Source organism: Scyliorhinus torazame, chromosome 10 (assembly GCF_047496885.1).
Source record: "Scyliorhinus torazame isolate Kashiwa2021f chromosome 10, sScyTor2.1, whole genome shotgun sequence".
Taxonomy (NCBI): Eukaryota; Metazoa; Chordata; class Chondrichthyes; order Carcharhiniformes; family Scyliorhinidae; genus Scyliorhinus; species Scyliorhinus torazame.
Window position 1 is genome coordinate 188,335,747 of NC_092716.1, and position 16,528 is coordinate 188,352,274.

Sequence of the window (16,528 nt, forward strand, 5' to 3'; positions counted from 1 at the left end):
GGATTAGTACAGAGCTATGGAGAGAGAGTGTAGCAGTGGGATTAGATTGGGATTAATGCAGGGCTATGGGAAGCGAGCGGGACAGTGGATTAGTTTGGGATTGAAATGAAATGAAAATGAAAATCACTTATTGTCACAAGTAGGCTTTAATGAAGTTACTGTGAAAAGCCCCTAGTCGCCACATTCCGGCGCCTGTTCGGGGAGGCTGGTATAGGAATCGAACCGTGCTGCTGGCCTGCCTTGGTCTGCTTTGAAAGCCAGCGATTTAGCCCAGTGTGCTAAACCAGCCCCTATAGGCTATAGTGAAGAGATAGCTGAGCAAAGAGATAGTTCAGATATGATGGGGTGAACTTGTTATAAATCTATATATTTTTTAAAAAGCTCTTTAATCAAACAGGATGCATAGAAATGTTTTAGGACAACTTTATTTTACCAACATCAAGTATGTGGAGCTATACAGTACAATGTGGTAGTTTAAAGGTGAAAACCTTAAGAGGGATATGGATATAATATACAAACAACCAGACACGAAGGAAGAATATTATTGTGTTACTTTTAAAAGCTCCTGTTACAAATGGTCTCAGTGCTTCGGGGGAGAAGCCCTGGATGATCAATGGAACGACTCAGAAATATTGCACTTTAAAACCGGAATATTAAATTCAGCAATCACCTGATCAACAAAACAGGGGTCTCATCATCACATTCAGTGCGTACTCGATTATTAATCTGGCATTTTTTATTTTAGCATAAGATTCATTGCAACACATCATTGACTTTTTAACTTAAATTAAAATTTCGATTAATTAAAGCCATGATGGCTGAAAAATGCTCAGAAAATTTATCAAAAAATGTAACTGGTCCAGTCACATAAATATTGTTGTGGCAAGAGCAGATCAGAGGCTGGGAATTCTGCAGCAAATAACTCACTCCCTGGCTCCTCAAAGCTTGTCCACCATTTACAAGGCACAAGTCAAGAATATGATAGAATCGTCTCCACTTGCCTGGATGAGTGCAGCTCAAACAACACTCAGGAAGTTTGATACCATCCAGGACAAAGCAGCCCATTTGATTAGCATCCTACCCACCACTTTAAACATTAACCCGCTCCACCACTGTGGCATAAGATGCAATATTGCAGCTCACTAAAAGTTCCTCAATAGCACCTTCCAAAGCCATGACCATTGCCAATTAGAAGGACAGCAGGTGCATGGGATCATCACCAACCACAAGTTCCCCGACAAGCCACACTCCATCTTGATTTGGAAATCTATTGTAATTCTTTCACTGCTGTTGAGTCAAATTCCTGGAACTCCCTCCCTAACAGCTGTGATTGTACCTGTAACACATGAATTGCAGCGGTTCAAGAACGTGGCTCACCAAATGGGCTACCTGCAATGGGGATTCAATGCTGGCCTTGCCAACAACACTCACATCCTATGAAGGAATAAAAGAAAGTGTATTTGTGTATTTTGCCGCTATCTTGCAGCTCAGGTGCATTTCTTTGGTTTCTTCTCTTGTGTATTATGCTTTTTGAACCAGTACGGCAAAAGTGGAGAGTTGCTCCTCCCATTGCCTTTGTCTTGTGTTCCATAACATCATTGTCAAATCACTCCTGACCTCCCATCTATCCATGACCTTCTCTTTTGCTCCACCTACTCTATCCCCTCCCCTCAACAGATTCAAAACCATCACATTTCTACCTCTCTTCACCTCTGAAGAAGAGTCACATAGACTCGAAACGTTAACTCCTGCTTCTCTCTCCACAGATGCTGCATGACCTGCTGAGTATTTCCAGCATCTTCTGTTTTTATATCAGATTTCCAGCACCTGCAGTATTTTATTTTTATTATAACGTTGCTCACATGTTTACTGCTGAACTGGACAAGACCAGTTGAGAAAAGGCATGGGCCGGGATTCGCCGAGCCTCCGCTCCGAAATCGCACTTGGCGAGGGGGCGAGAAATGGGGTCTCAGACCTGCGGCACCGGGGCGTGATTCTCCGCGGACCGGAGCATCACCACCAGCCGCATGCGGTCGACGCGGCGCTGGTCGGGGGCCGTTGAAATCGGAACCCGCGGCGATTCTCCACGATCGACCGGCCGAGTTCCGCTGGTGTGGTTCCAACCTGGTTCCACCCGGCGGGAGCTCGGACCCGCGGCCGCGCTGGTCGTCCTGGTGGGGAGGGGCCCTCCACGACGGACAGGCCAGCGATTGGGGGCTACTGATCGGCGGGTGCGCGCAATCCGGGGGGGGCCTATCTTCTTCTACGCTGGCCCACTGTGAGGCTCTGCCATTTTGCGCGGGGGCCGGCGTGAAAATGACCACTGTGCGCATGCGCGGACCTGCGGCCGGAAGTGCAGGGCCCTGTATCAGCAGCAGGAGCTGCGCGGCGCTCGCCAGGGCTCTGCTATCCCTCTTAAAACCGGAGAATCACTCCCGCCTTTTTGAAAAAAGTCTGGAGTGATTCGCGCCCGTTTTCCGGCGGGCGTGGGGACTTGGCCCCATTTTCAGAGAATCCCGGCCATGGTCTGCTCACACCAACTAACATGAGGTGATAAGATTTGAGGTTAAAATCTCTGCCAGGATTTCTCCCGATTGCTTTCCTGATGCATCAGTCTTACACAATAGCTGCGGCAAGAGATGAGGCGAATGCTCCTTGCCCCATCTAATTTCTAGTTGTGAGTGCTCAAGCAAAGAATGGGGGACATGATTCAGGTTGACCGAAGTAGGAAGGTGAAGCTGGGAGGCAGCAATGCTTGGGCTGTAAAAGTCAAGACTGTAGGGAAAGACGGTGAGAATATAACTGGTTTAAAATCCTGGGAAAGAGTGAGCTCAAATAGGCGATAGTGGAGTGGGTCTGATTCTCTGGGAGGTTCAGAGAGTTCATATTTTCCATTTTCTGTTCATTGTTTCACGTACACTCTTGAGAGGCATAACAATTAGAAGTGCCACATTGACATTCTATTAACACATGAAACTCATAACTCTTAAAGTCATCTTTAAAGATGAAGATCATGAGATAGAGGGAGGTCAGTTGAGCCCATCCAGACACCACCACTACCCCCTCACCCTTCATGGCACTCAACTATCCCTAAACTGACCCCAGAGTTATTACCTCCCACTACCCTATCCAAGCATTTGCTCCATATGCGTACATCAGTCTGTGCAAGGCAAACATGGTTAGATTTACCATTTTCGAGTTTGAACCTGTTCTTCCCTATCCCACATTCCTGGTTTAATTTGCAGTCTTTATTTATTTTAGAAAACTCTCCAGATCACCTGTCAGTTCTCTACTTTCAAACACAAATTTTGCCAGTATTTCTTACTGCTCAGTCCCTCTGAGGTATTAGGCTCATAGCTCTTCTCTGCTCTGACTCCAATGTATGAATGTTGCTCTTGTGTCTCCCTGACCAAAACATGACACAGTGCTCGAGGTGGGTCTGAGTAGAGCACGGAGTGGATTGATCACAACCAGCTCTGCAACTCTCCTGTTTTGGGTAACTCATCGTGAAGGATTAAAGATGGAGCTAACTTTTCTTAAATTGAAAATCAGGTACGAAATTGCCAATGAATACAGCAAGGTAGTCAGTAAAAAAAACTATTTTGGATAACCTGATTTGTGCTCCACCGACATACAATAGAAAAAGATTTGAGACTGTACAGAAGTATGAATATTCACTTACACCCTTTTATCAGGAATAACATTCAAACACTCAGAGAAACAATAAAACTATGAAAGGTCTGTTAAGGCGAAACAGTTAAATAGCTGGAATATCTCCGAGCGTTACGTCATTTCATGCTTTGCTGTTCCCAATTGCAAGTTGGCAGCCAGTCACTCTGTGGGTTGATGGTGCACGTAACAATGGTGTTGAAGAGTTCCTCTATACACGCCTGTGTTCACATGCCTTTGGAAACCTTGTGAAAGCTGTCCTGCTGGTGGCTTGACTTGTGGAATGATTCGCACTCTCGTTCCCCCAGAGAGGCCATGCTTTCTGTTACACCTGTGCACGGTTCTTGTGCCGTGGTCCCGAGAAAGGCCAGAGGTATTTCTGCACTGAGGAACAGCTGCTCTTCCCGCTAGGTGTGTTCGAAAGATCGTCGCACGGATAATGGAGAGAGGTGAAGATGCTGATGAGAACAGCAAACAAGAGGACTACAGCCCCCACAATCCAGATCACATTGCGGTGTTTCAAACACTTCGGGCACAGTCTGTCGATCAGCTCTGAAACTTCTTCAAACTTACTGTGAGAAGGGGAAGAGAGAGAGAGAGACAGAGAATGGGAGACATAGATTAAGATAGAAAGAGTGAGAGAGAGGGAGAGATTGAGAACGACAGAGAAAGAGAGGGGAGAGAAGGCAGACAGAAAAAGCAAGACAGAGATAGACAAGTCGAGAGAGAGTGAGTCAGAGGGAAAGTGGAAGGAGAGAAAGATAGATAGACAGACAAATAGAGCGATATAAAAGAGGCACAGAGAGGAGATAAACAGAGGGAGACAGAGGAACAGAGAAGGAAAGAAACAGAAAAAGATGGAGAGAGACAGGGAATAAGTGAGACAGAGAAAGAGACAAAGGGACAAAAAGAGGCAAACATACAGAGAGAGATACAGTATAAGAGGGAACAAAAGACACAGGGATAGGAATACAGAGATTGATCAAAAACAAGACACAGGGAAGGGAATAAAGAGAGAGATAAAGACAGAGAGCGAGCAAGAGAGAACAAGGGACAGATAGACAGAGATGAGTCAGAAAGAGGCAGAGAGGGGGAACATGGGAAAGTGAGTCAAAGAGACAGAAACAGGTAAAGAGGGAGAAAGACAGAAAACAAGGCAAAGATAGAAATTGGGACAGAATGAGAGAGACAAGAGGCAGAGAGAGAAACAGAATGAGAGATAGTGTCAGACAGAGATACACCTTTTTTTAACCAAGATTGGTGACCAGCTTTTCTTGACTATAATCCCTGGGTAACTCAGATGCGTATCTCTCTTTGATTTTGAGCCAGATCCCATGTGTCCACAGACTGGGCACAGAGCCCCTGTGGAGCCAAGAGCAAAGAGCCCTGTACAAGTACAGCACCTCCTAGCATGAGCACAGTGACCCTGGTACTGAGAGAAACTGGGGAGGAGCTCTTCCCCCCATCCCCTGCTGACAGTTCAATGTGTGCACTGATAGCAAGAGCACAAACTCAGCAATATTCTGTTACAATGAGGTAGGGGGATGGGTTTTGTGAAGTAAATGAGGTTCTACTGTTTGTGTACAGGAAGTGATGAGGTTGGTGTGCTTTTGTTATCTGGCAGAGTGCGGATTTTGATCAGTGTTTTGATATTGTCAGCGTGACATTTTCATTATCTCTTCACCCAGTGAGTTCCTTCAATCCAAGTTGATCTACGTGTGTAGTGCTGGTGAGTACTGCACACTAACATTGCTAACTTAGACCAATAAAGCATCCAGAAGTTAATAGTTATGCAGGCTAAAGGTGTGTAAAATATGACCAAACCACAACTGAGCTTAGAGGGAATACTCTCCAGACTTCTGCATTTCTTAATATCATTGTTTTTTGTTTGTCCCTTATTGGTTTATTGCCAAGAGGTGGCCATCTGGATCCTCAGGCCTGTTCCACTATTTAATTAGATTGTGTTAAATCCGTTCCTCCATTCCATCTATACAACCTGGTTCTATTTCCCTGATCCCCTTATCGAACAGGAAAGCACCACTGACCTCCGCTCCCCCCACTGCTCTCCCCCAACTCTCCAGCTCCAACAGCTTTTTTAGGAGAGGGATTTCAGATTTCAACACTTTCCATTTGAGAAAATGGTTCCTGGCATCACCCCAGAAGGCTCTCACCAAGAGGAAGTAGTTTCTCTCTATCTAACTTATTGAGTTCTTTCAATATGTTTGAATATCCTCCCAGCCAATAGTTAATCTTATATATTCAAGGGAATATAAAGCTATGATACCTAGTACGTGCGTGTTGGGGAGGTGTTAGTGTAGTGGCATTGTCACTGGACCAGAGACCCGGGGTAAAACTCTGGTTCCAGATTCGAATCCCACCATAGAATTAAAAATCTAACAGTGACCAAAAGAACATTGTTGTGAAAATCCATCTGGTGCCCCTTTAAGAAAGGAAATCTACCATCCTGATCTGGGTCTGACCTACCGCAAGGTGGTTGACTCCTAAGTGACAATTAGGAATGGGCTATAAATGCTGGCCTAGCCAGCAATGCCCACATCCCATGAATGAATAATGTAAAAATAATACAAAATAAAATTCTAATGAATCATATCCTTCCTGAGGTGTGGTGCCTAGGACTGGGCAGTTTCCATATGATTTCGAAATATTATATTTTACAACAGAATGGTTTACTGAACTTATGTATTGGCATGCAATGGGTGAATGCAGTCACACGTAGGCCAGATTGGGTGAGGATGGAAGGTTCCTTTCTTTGAGAGAAGCCAGTAAACACCATTTGGCATCGTGTAAGGGTCCTTCCTGTTATTTTTTTTCCCCCTTTCTTTTATTTTGCCGTTATCATTTTTGATCCAAGGATGATTAAATGACATGTGTCTTTAAGTCAAGTAGCAGAGGAGTGAGGAATTCAGAAGTTACAGGAGAGGACACTCTGCTGGTTTGAACAGGATGCTTCAGACTTTTCGGCACCAGAGAGAGAGATGGGGTGGGATTCGGTTTGATTGATTGGATGGTGGCCAATGAATTGGCCCAAAAGGGCATACTCTGCCTGGTAACAGGAGGTGATTGAATCCTATCCTAGTGGAATGATTTTCAGGAGTTTCAGTTTGACTCCTGAAAGCACAGGAAAGCACTCTCCCTCTCTTTCTTACCCTCTGTCATCGCTCCAGAAAGGCTGCGAGTGCTGTACTCCTGGAGCTGCAAAGAACCTGAATGAATGAATCTACAGCAAAATTATTACAGGCTGTAAACAAAGAAAATAATCTTCTCTATCTCTCCAGAAAGGCTGTCAGTGCTGTATTTATGAGACCTGAATGACTCTACAGTGAATCCTCAAATGGAAAGCAATGTTCGAAGAGAAGTAGAATCCTGGAAACAACCATCTGAAACCAAGATTCTTTTTCCTTTAACTTCTGATTTTTACCCTTTTCCTCCCCTCTGTGTTTGTCTGTCTTGTTTTAAAGGAAAAAAAAATCTTTATTGTCACAAGTAGGCTTACATTAACGCTGCAATTAAGTTACTGTGAAAAGCCCCTAGTCGCCACATTCCGACACCTTTTCGGGTACACAGAGGGAGAATTCAGAATGTCCAAATTACCAAACAGCACAAACGGGATTCTCCACGAACCGGCGGGATGGGCCACTCCGGCGCCGAGGAGTGGCGTGAACCACTCCGGCGCTGGGCCGCCCCGAAGGTACGGAATCCTCCGCACCTTTAGGGGCTAGGCCGGCGCCGGAGTGTTTGGCACCGTGCCAGCCGGTGCGGAAGGGCTTGGCGCCATGCCAACCTGCCTCCGCCGGCCGGGGCGAGTTGGCACATGCGCGGGAGTGCCAGCCTGTGCTGGCATCATCCAGCGCATGCGCAGGGGGGTTCTTCTCTGCACCGGCCATGGCGGAGGTTGACAGCGGCCGGTGCGGAGGGAAAGAGTGCCCCCACGGCACAGGCCCGCCCGCGGATCGGTGGGCCCTGATCGCGGGCCAGGCCACCGTGGGGGCACCCCCCGGGGCCAGATCCCCCCGCGCCCCCTGGAGGACTCTGCAGGCCGCTCGTGAAGCCCGGTCCTGCCGGTAAGGACCTGTTGTGATTTACGCCGGTGGGACACGCTGAAAACGGGTGGCTACTCGGCCCATCACTGTCCGGAGAATTGCCGGGGGTCCGCTGCCAGCAGCCACCGACCGGCGCGCCGCGATTCCCGCCCCCGCCAAAACACCGGCGCCGGAGAATTCGGCAGCCGGCGGGGGCGGGATTCACGCCGCCCCCCCCCCCCGGTGATTCTCTGACCCAGCGGGGGGGGTCAGAGAATCCCGCCCCATGTCTTTCGGGAGTTGTGGGAGGAAACCGGAGCACTCGGAGGAAACCCACGCAGACACAGGGAGAACATGCAGACTCCACACAGATAGTTACCCAAGCCCGGAATTGAACCTGGGACCCTGGAGCTGTGAACCAACAGTGCTACCCACTGTGCTACTGTGCTGCCCATGTGTGTGTATGCGTGTATGGAGGGTGGGAGACAAGTTAAACTGGGGAATTAGGAATTGGATAACAGTTAACCAGTTGGATTTGCTGCATATTACATTATAGTTCTTGTCATTAATAAAATGTAATTGTATTTACATTTACAAAGCTGGTGACTGTAATTATTGGGCAGCCAACGGCTAAAGACTTTGGGTATTTTTCTAATAATTATTGGTAAATTCACTTGTGTTGTGACTCTGGGTCAAGTGGGGCTGGGATTGACTGCAAACTAGCCCAGGATGTTGTAGCAATCATTAATGATTTTGTTTCGACTGAATTTCATGTTACAACGTGGCCTAATGGGGTTTGAACTCACGACCTGTGGATTATGAGTCATGTTCTCTTATAAAAAGCCCAAGAAGAATAAGGAGGGGAAATTTAAACTGAATGATTCAATTTTAAATGAGTGCAGGAACCATGGAATCTGGTGGTATTATGTTCACAAATCTTTGAAGGTGGCAGGGCAGGTTAAAAAGGCTGGTAAAAAACAGCAGAGGATCCTTTGTTTTATTAAAAGGAAGTATAAAGTTGAAAAACAAGGAAGCTACAGTAAACTTTTATTATACCCTGGCTAGGGATACCAAACCCTGAATCAGGGTAATAGTGCCCTCAGAAATCGAACTGTGAATCTGGGGTGTAGAACAATGAATATGACATGGATATGAATGAATCCATATGATATGGAACCCTCCATCTTTAAAATAACCTCAAACATGATTTGTGACGGGTCACACAAGCACTTGCCCAGAAGCCTACAATGGGAGGGAAGACCCACTGTTAACACAGTAACTCTTTTAGTTTGTGCGATGAAGAGTTCAATAACCCACCTGCACTTCCTGTCTTCTTTGAAGCTGGGCTCTGACTGTTTCTCCATGTTCTGCTCCTCCACCTTCTCAGGGACATCCTGCTGCAACTTCTGCTCCTGGTTGAGCTGGGCTTTTAAACCTTCTTGGTAACTTGGAGACAGAAACGGTTTATAAAGCCTTGCATAACTTTTAAGTTGACTGTTTTGTCACATTTCACTGGCCATAAACACATTGGGTCAGTGGCCCAGTACAGTTTGGGTGCAATGCCTGTCTAAGTTCAAACTGCTACTCCAATCTTAGTGCAGCCCTTCCCACTGCGGTATTTAGACAATCTATCTTGGAGACTTGGGTAACCTACAGCAGGCACCTCAAAGCACTGGAGAAATACCACCAGTGATGCCTTTGCAAGATCCTCCAAATCCAATGGCAAGAAAGGTGGTCCAACAGCAGCAGCACCATTTCCTGTACCAACCTGCCCAGCATCAAGGTTAACGACTCAAAACCAACTCCACCGGATACCAGACTCTCAAAGCAACTGCTCCGCTTTGAACTCTGTTTTTACAGAAGACCTCTAGGAGGACCGCAGTAATGCTTTAGGGATAGCCTCAAAGCAGCCCCAAAGAGATCAAACATCCCTGCTGACCCGTGGGGCCGCCAACATGGAGAAGGTTCATTTGGGACGGCACTGAAACACATTGAGAGACTTAATTGGAAACACACCGAGGCGAAGTTGAGACTTTGGAGAGAGCACAAACCTCCAAGCAACTCATCTACCCAACCCTCCAAGTACTACCTGCCCTGCATGTAGCAGAGACGGCAGATCGTGCATTGGACCTATCAGCCATCCAGAGCCCATCGAACAGGAGTGGATAATCGTTTCACAGGAACGATTATCAAATACGATTTGACATTGAGCCGCATAAGAAGATATTAGGACCAAAATCTTGTTCAAAGTGGTCATTTTAGGGAACTTGAGAAACAGAGGACAAGAGGTTTACAGAGGGGGTTCCTGCAGCGTAGAAGGGACAGAGGGGGACTGGCACTGCCGAGCCTGAGTGATTATTATTGGGCCGCCAACGTGTCTATGATATGTAAGTGGATGAGGGAAGAAGAAGGAGTGGCGTGGAAAAGGCTGGAGATGGCGTCCTGTAGGGGAACAAGTTTAAAAGCACTGGCGACGGCGCCGTTACCGTTTTCCCCGAAAAAATACACCACAAACCCAGTGGTGGTGGCGACCTTGAAGATTTGGGGGCAGTGGAGACGACATAGGGGGGTGACGGGTGCCTCGGTGTGGTCCCCGATAAGGAACAACCACAGGTTTGTCCCGGGAAGGATAGATGGGGGATTCCAATCTTGGCAACGAGCAGGAATTGTGAAACTGAAGGACTTGTTCTTGGACGGGATGTTCGCGAGTCTGGGAGCACTGGTAGAAAAATACGAGTTGCCACCTGGGAATGCCTTCCGATATATGCAAGTGAGGGCATTTGCAAGGCAACAGGTGAGGGAATTTCCGCAGCTCCCGGCGCAGGGGATCCAGGACAGAGTGATCTCGGGGGCATGGGTCGGTGATGGTAAAGTGTCCGATATGTACATGGAAATGAGAGACGAGGGGGAGACGATGGTAGAGGAGCTAAAGGGTAAATGGGAGGAGGAGCTGGGGGAAGAGATTGAGGAGGGGCTGTGGGCAGATGCCCTAAGTAGGGTAAATTCCTCTTCCTTATGTGCCAGGCTCAGCCTGATCCAATTCAAGGTTCTACACAGGGCGCATATGACGGGAGCAAGGCTGAGTAGATTTTTTGGAGTGGAGGATAGGTGCGGGAGGTGCGCGGGAAGCTCGGCGAACCACACCCACATGTTTTGGTCATGTCCGGTATTGCATGGGTTCTGGGTGGGTGTGGCAAGAGTGATCTCAAAGGTGGTGGGGGTCCGGGTCGAACCAAGCTGGGGGTTGGCTATATTTGGGGTTGCAGAAGAGCCGGGAGTGCAGGAGGCGAGAGAGGCCGATGTTTTGGCCTTTGCATCCCTAGTAGCCCGGCGAAGGATTCTACTAATGTGGAAAGAAGCTAAACCCCCGGGCGTGGAGGCCTGGATAAACGACATTGCAGGGTTTATAAAATTGGAGCGAATAAAGTACGCACTAAGAGGTTCGGCTCAGGGGTTCACCAGGCGGTGGCAACCGTTCCTTGCCTATCTCGCAGAGCGATAAGGGAAAACAGGAAAGACAGCAGCAGCAACCCAGGGGGAAGGGGTGGGGGGTGGGGAGGGGAGGGTACATGTGGGTCCTTGGGTTTTTTTTTTGTTCTTTTCCATGCTAGTTGTTTATAATTATATTTATTTTTTCAATGTTACTATTTCTTTTTCTGCACTTGTTGTTAGTTAATATATTGTTTAAATAACGATCAATGTACATTTTGTTACAAAGTTGTAAAAATGGAAAATTCTTTTTGATCAAAAAACTTTAATGAAATATCTTTTTTTAAAAGAAAGTAAATGCAATGTTGTCATTTATCTCAAGAGGCTTGGAATATAAAAGCAGGGATGTACTTCTGAAGCTTTATAAAGCACTAGTTAGGCCCCATTTTGAATACTGTGAGCAATTTTGGGCCCCACACCTCAGGAAGGACATACTGGCACTGGAGCGGGTCCAGCGGAGATTCACACGGATGATCCCAGGAATGGTAGGCCTAACATACGATGAACATCTGAGGATCCTGGGATTATATTCATTGGAGTTTAGGAGGTTGAGGGGAGATCTAATAGAAACTTACAAGATAATGAATGGCTTAGATAGGGCGGACGTAGGGAAGTTGTTTCCATTAGCAGGGGAGACTAGGACCCGGGGGGCACAGCCTTAGAATAAAAGGGAGTCAATTTAGAACAGAGATGAGGAGAAATTTCTTCAGCCAGAGAGTGGTGAGTCTGTGGAATTCATTGCTACAGTGGGCGGTGGAGGGCGGGACGTTGAGTGTCTTTAAGACAGAAGTTGATAAATTCTTGATATCTCAAGGAATTAAGGGCTATGGAGAGAGAGCGGGTAAATGGAGTTGAAATCAGCCATGATTGAATGGTGGAGTGGACTCGATGGGCCGAATGGCCTTACTTCCGCTCCTATGTCTTATGGTCTTATGGTCTAAAGGCTTCCCTAGATTCCATTATGGAGATTTTACAAAAATGCAACAGGAGTGAAGGAAAATTGCAGGGACTGGGGATGGTTGCCAGGGAACAAGTCAAGCAGCTGAGACGAAGGACAAGATAGTCTTTTAAAGCTTTACCAACAGGCACTAAATAGTAGGATTCCCAGGGTCCACTGTGTGGAGGAAGGAGCCATTGTTGTGATATCTGGAAGCCTAGTGAGGAGTCCCAACATTGAGCATTCCGCACTGTGTGGATTGCGATGGTTGTTGCTGTACTATCATATACATATCCTTCCATTCTATACATAGCCTCTCTCCAGGCACTAAGGGGACTCTCACCCTTTATTGTAAGCTTCCTCTTCGATCTTGGCTTTTGTCTCCAAGTTAGTTATCTCGACCTTGACCGGCTGGGCATCTCCTGGAGTAGGAGATTCGTTCTTCTTATCGCCATTCTGCTTCCCGCTTATTTGTACATAGGAAACAAAGAAGTCAGCTTCACTGACTCAGAAAGGGAGAAACGGAAAGAGCAAAGTACACCCAGCACTGATTTTTCAGAACACACAGCACCTTGCGCATCAACCCTAGGTCACTGGATAGCACTCTTATCTCCAAGTCACAGAAGCTTCAGTCCCACTCCAAACTTGAGTATTAAAATCAATTTTGATGTTTCAGTGCAGTAATGTTGAAGGTGCTGTCATTTGGATGAGATGTTAAATCTTTAAGATTAAATGGATGAGATGTTGTAACTATTTGTTCAGGTGGATGTGAAAGATCCCATGGCACTATTTTGAAGAAGAGCAGGAAAGTTATCCCGTGTCCCGGCCAAAAATCAATCCCTCAAACCAATATCACAAAAGCAGATTACCTGGTCAGTCTAAAGTTGCTGTTTTTGGGAGCTTGCTGTGCACAAATTGGCTGCCATGTTACCAACATTGCAACAGTGAATACGCTTGAAAAGTACTTATTGGCTGTAATGCACTTTGGGATGTATGATGGCCATGAAAGGTGATTTTTCTTTCTTTTTTTTGCTATTGCTAGATAGGTTGGAGTTTAAGTTGCTCACCTCCCAGCTTTTGAACAAACATTGATCAACAAAGTACAGGAATCTCAACATACCTCGGTTAAACAATTTGAAAGGAAGACTAACCTATTGTGATAATGGGGTCCCAAAGCCTTGCAGCCAGTGAAGTACTTTTCCATTGTGGTGACCTACCAGGACGTAGCTGACTAAAATTGGTCATTTTAACTTAAATAATTGGTCACTTTAAAACAAGCCACAGTTACTCCAGCACACAGCCCCATGGGAATTCGAACTGGTCAAGTTCGAATGCACTGAAGGTCAGACAGACATGTCCGGACCTGCCCTGTCAATCGGCCATCAAGAGATAATCGATCCGATTGATATGCACGGATCTATTGTTGCCGGGGCAGACTCTAGGGCGCCATTTAACACTAAAACCCCCTCTCGATACCCATTGGCAAAAGGCCACAGGAAGTGGGAAAAGGGTGCAAAGTCAAGGGGGGAATAAAAGTAGGCACTCCGGACCCCTCGGCAGCAAGGACTTGGCAAGGGAGGTGTGATGAACGGTTACTGCGACACTGTACCCTTGTCATCATGTAAGGTGATGTCCCCTTTAAGACCGGGCTTGGAACCCTGGGGAACTCCGCCTCCGGCTCCGCCCATCTGGGAGCCGTATATAAGGGGCCGCCTTGTGGGCTGTGCAGCTGTTAGCACACGTCTCGGCACTAGTCTAGTTCTTAGTTTATTAAAGCCTTCTTTGCTGTTTACACTCTAAGCGTCGTTATTGAGGGTACCACAGGAGGGAAGGAAGGAAGGAAGGAGGCAAGTTACAGGTTTATTGTGTCAAATAAATATCGGTGAACTTGAATCTGTGTTTGTGGCTTGTTCTCCTCATTTTGAAAGACACCTAGGTAAAACCTTTGAGTAAGTAAACTAGTCGAAAGTATCTGAGGTTTTACAGGTACAAAACCATTGTGGTCACTGCTGTACAACGGGAAATCTGGTGGACAATTTGTGCCCACCATCAGCAATATGATAATGACCAGACCCCTATTTTTTGTGATGTTATTGAAAATAGTATCTAGGATTCCTAGGAGAATGCCTCTGCTTTTCTTCAAATAGATTAATGGATATTTTACATCTACCTCAGGGGGCAGAGGCCACGGCTTAACACATCACCCAAAAGGCGCCATCTCAGAGAGTGCAGCACTCCCTCATTACAAACTAGGATTGTGTTCCCCACTGAGCCATGACCAACACCTTCTCCAGTAGACAGGAGTGAAGGATGCACTAATTCGAGTCACTCCTTTAATGACAGCAAGTCTACAGGAATAAAAGTAGCAAACCTGTTATCGGTCATAGAGTAACAAACAATTGTTCAGAGACATTTTACATCATATATTTCGAGTTGACTATGAATCGTTGAGGGGCTTTTTTGATGTCCTGACTCTCCAAGCCCCTCGATATCACATACCTGTCATTAATTTTCAGATAGCGCAGGGAACTGATACCCGATCTCCATGTTCCAATCAAGGATTTATCGGAGGACAGACCCTTTCCCAAACCTCTACACACAAATCTCAAACAAGGTAATCTGGCAAATCAGGAATAAATTCACAATCCCATCCCGCTAAACAGGATGCCAGTGTGGATCAGAAGTAGGCTTAAGAACAGAGCAACAGGAAGAGGTCTTTCAGCCCATCAAGCCTCTCCCACCATTTTGGATGATTTATATATTAATTCCATTGACCGTCCTTGGTTCTGAATCCCTTAATATCCTTATCCAACAAAAATATATCAATCTCAGTTTTGTAATTTTCAATTGACCTCATCCTCGACAGCAAACGGGCAGAGAGGGTTCCAGATTTCCACAGCCTTTGGGTGAAGAAGTGCTTCCTGACACCATACAATCTCTACAGTGCAGAAGGAGGCCACTCGGCCCATCGAATCTGCACCAACCTTTGGAAAGAGCACCCTATCTAAGCCTACGCCCCCACCCTTTCCCCGTAACCTCACCTAGCCTTTTTGGGCACTAAGGGGCAATTTAGCATGACTAATCCACCTAACCTGCACATCCTTGGACTGTGAGAGGAAACCAGAGCATCCAGAGTAAACCCACGCAGACACGAGGAGAAAGTGCAAACTCCACACAGATAGTCACCCAAGACTGGAATTCAACCCGGGTCCCTGGTGCTGTGAGGCAGCAATGCTAACCACTGTGCCACCGAGCCGGCCTAGATGTAAAGTACCTAATTCTTTTTGTCCAACTAAGGGGCAATTTAGTGTGGCCAATCCACCTACCATGCACATCTTTAGGTTCTGTGTGTGTGTGTGGGGGGGGGGGGGGGGTCATTGTGCCGTCGCCGTACCACCAACATCATCCCTGAAAACCTGGTTCTAATTTAAACATTTTGCCCTCTCGTTCTGGACTACATAGCAGAAAAATAGTTTCGCTCCACCTGCCCTATCAAATTATTTTAAACATCCCAATTAAATCACTCCTTTATATTGCATACTAGCCTAGTCGATGCATCCTGGCCACTTGATTTAAGCCTGGTATCATTCTGGTAAATCTGTGCTTGAACACCATCAAGATCAATATATTTTTCCTGAGGTGCTGTGTCCAGTTCAGGGGTTCTGGGGGGTCTTCCTATTACAGGGATTCTTGGGGGGGGGGCTCCCAATTACAGTGATCCCTGAGGGGGGTCTCCTTATTACAGGTGTCCCTATAGGGGGGGTTCTCCCCATTACAGAGGTCCCTGTGGGGGGAGGGTCTCTGTATTACAGGGGTCCGTGTGGGGTGTCTCCCTATTACTGGGGTCCCTGTGGAGGGGGTGGGGTCTCCCTATTACAGAGGTCCCTGGGGCAGGTCTCCCTACTACAGGAGTCCCTGTGGGGGGTCTCCATCTTACAGGGGTCCCTTGGGGGATCTCCCTATTACAGGGGTCCTCACAATGGGTCTCCCCATTGCAAGGGTCGCTTGGGGAGGTCTCCCTATTACTGGGGTCTCGTGGGTGGAGGGTTTCTCTACTACAGTTGTCCCCTGTTGGGGTGGGTGGAGGGAGTCCGGGGACCCTCCCATAGTGCGCTGTGGCTTGGACGTCGAGTTGGGGCCTCGGAGATCGGGATGCTATTTATAAATGGCGTTCTGATCTCTCACGACGGCGGCCGGAGCTCCTCGTTGTTAAAAACGCGGCTATGTGCAGCCTCGGCAACGCGTTCCCCACTGAGGCCCCTTATTTAACATGAGTCGCATTGTATAGCCATGTGTTTCTCAGCACTGAGAGCACGGGGAAACACGTGGCTAAATGCGCTCACCCTGGGACTTTGTTCCCTTTTAGTTGTATCGCGCCCTATGGTTCTGGAAC

General features: G+C 47.0%; 1 protein-coding gene across 4 annotated transcripts in view; it reads right to left on the bottom strand.

Moving 5' to 3' along the window:
- Window positions 1-407: 407 nt before the first annotated feature.
- mrvi1 (murine retrovirus integration site 1 homolog) overlaps window positions 408-16,528 on the bottom strand; it is a 317,269-nt gene continuing 301,148 nt past the window's right edge. For all 4 annotated transcript variants that reach the window (XM_072466158.1, XM_072466161.1, XM_072466160.1 and 1 more), the window contains 3 exons: window positions 12,479-12,601; window positions 9,027-9,155; window positions 408-4,241 (listed from right to left, as the gene is read on the bottom strand). In XM_072466158.1, the coding sequence (XP_072322259.1) occupies window positions 3,995-4,241; window positions 9,027-9,155; window positions 12,479-12,601 (499 nt within the window). In that variant the 3' untranslated portion in view covers window positions 408-3,994. The remainder of the gene's footprint in view (window positions 4,242-9,026; window positions 9,156-12,478; window positions 12,602-16,528) is intronic.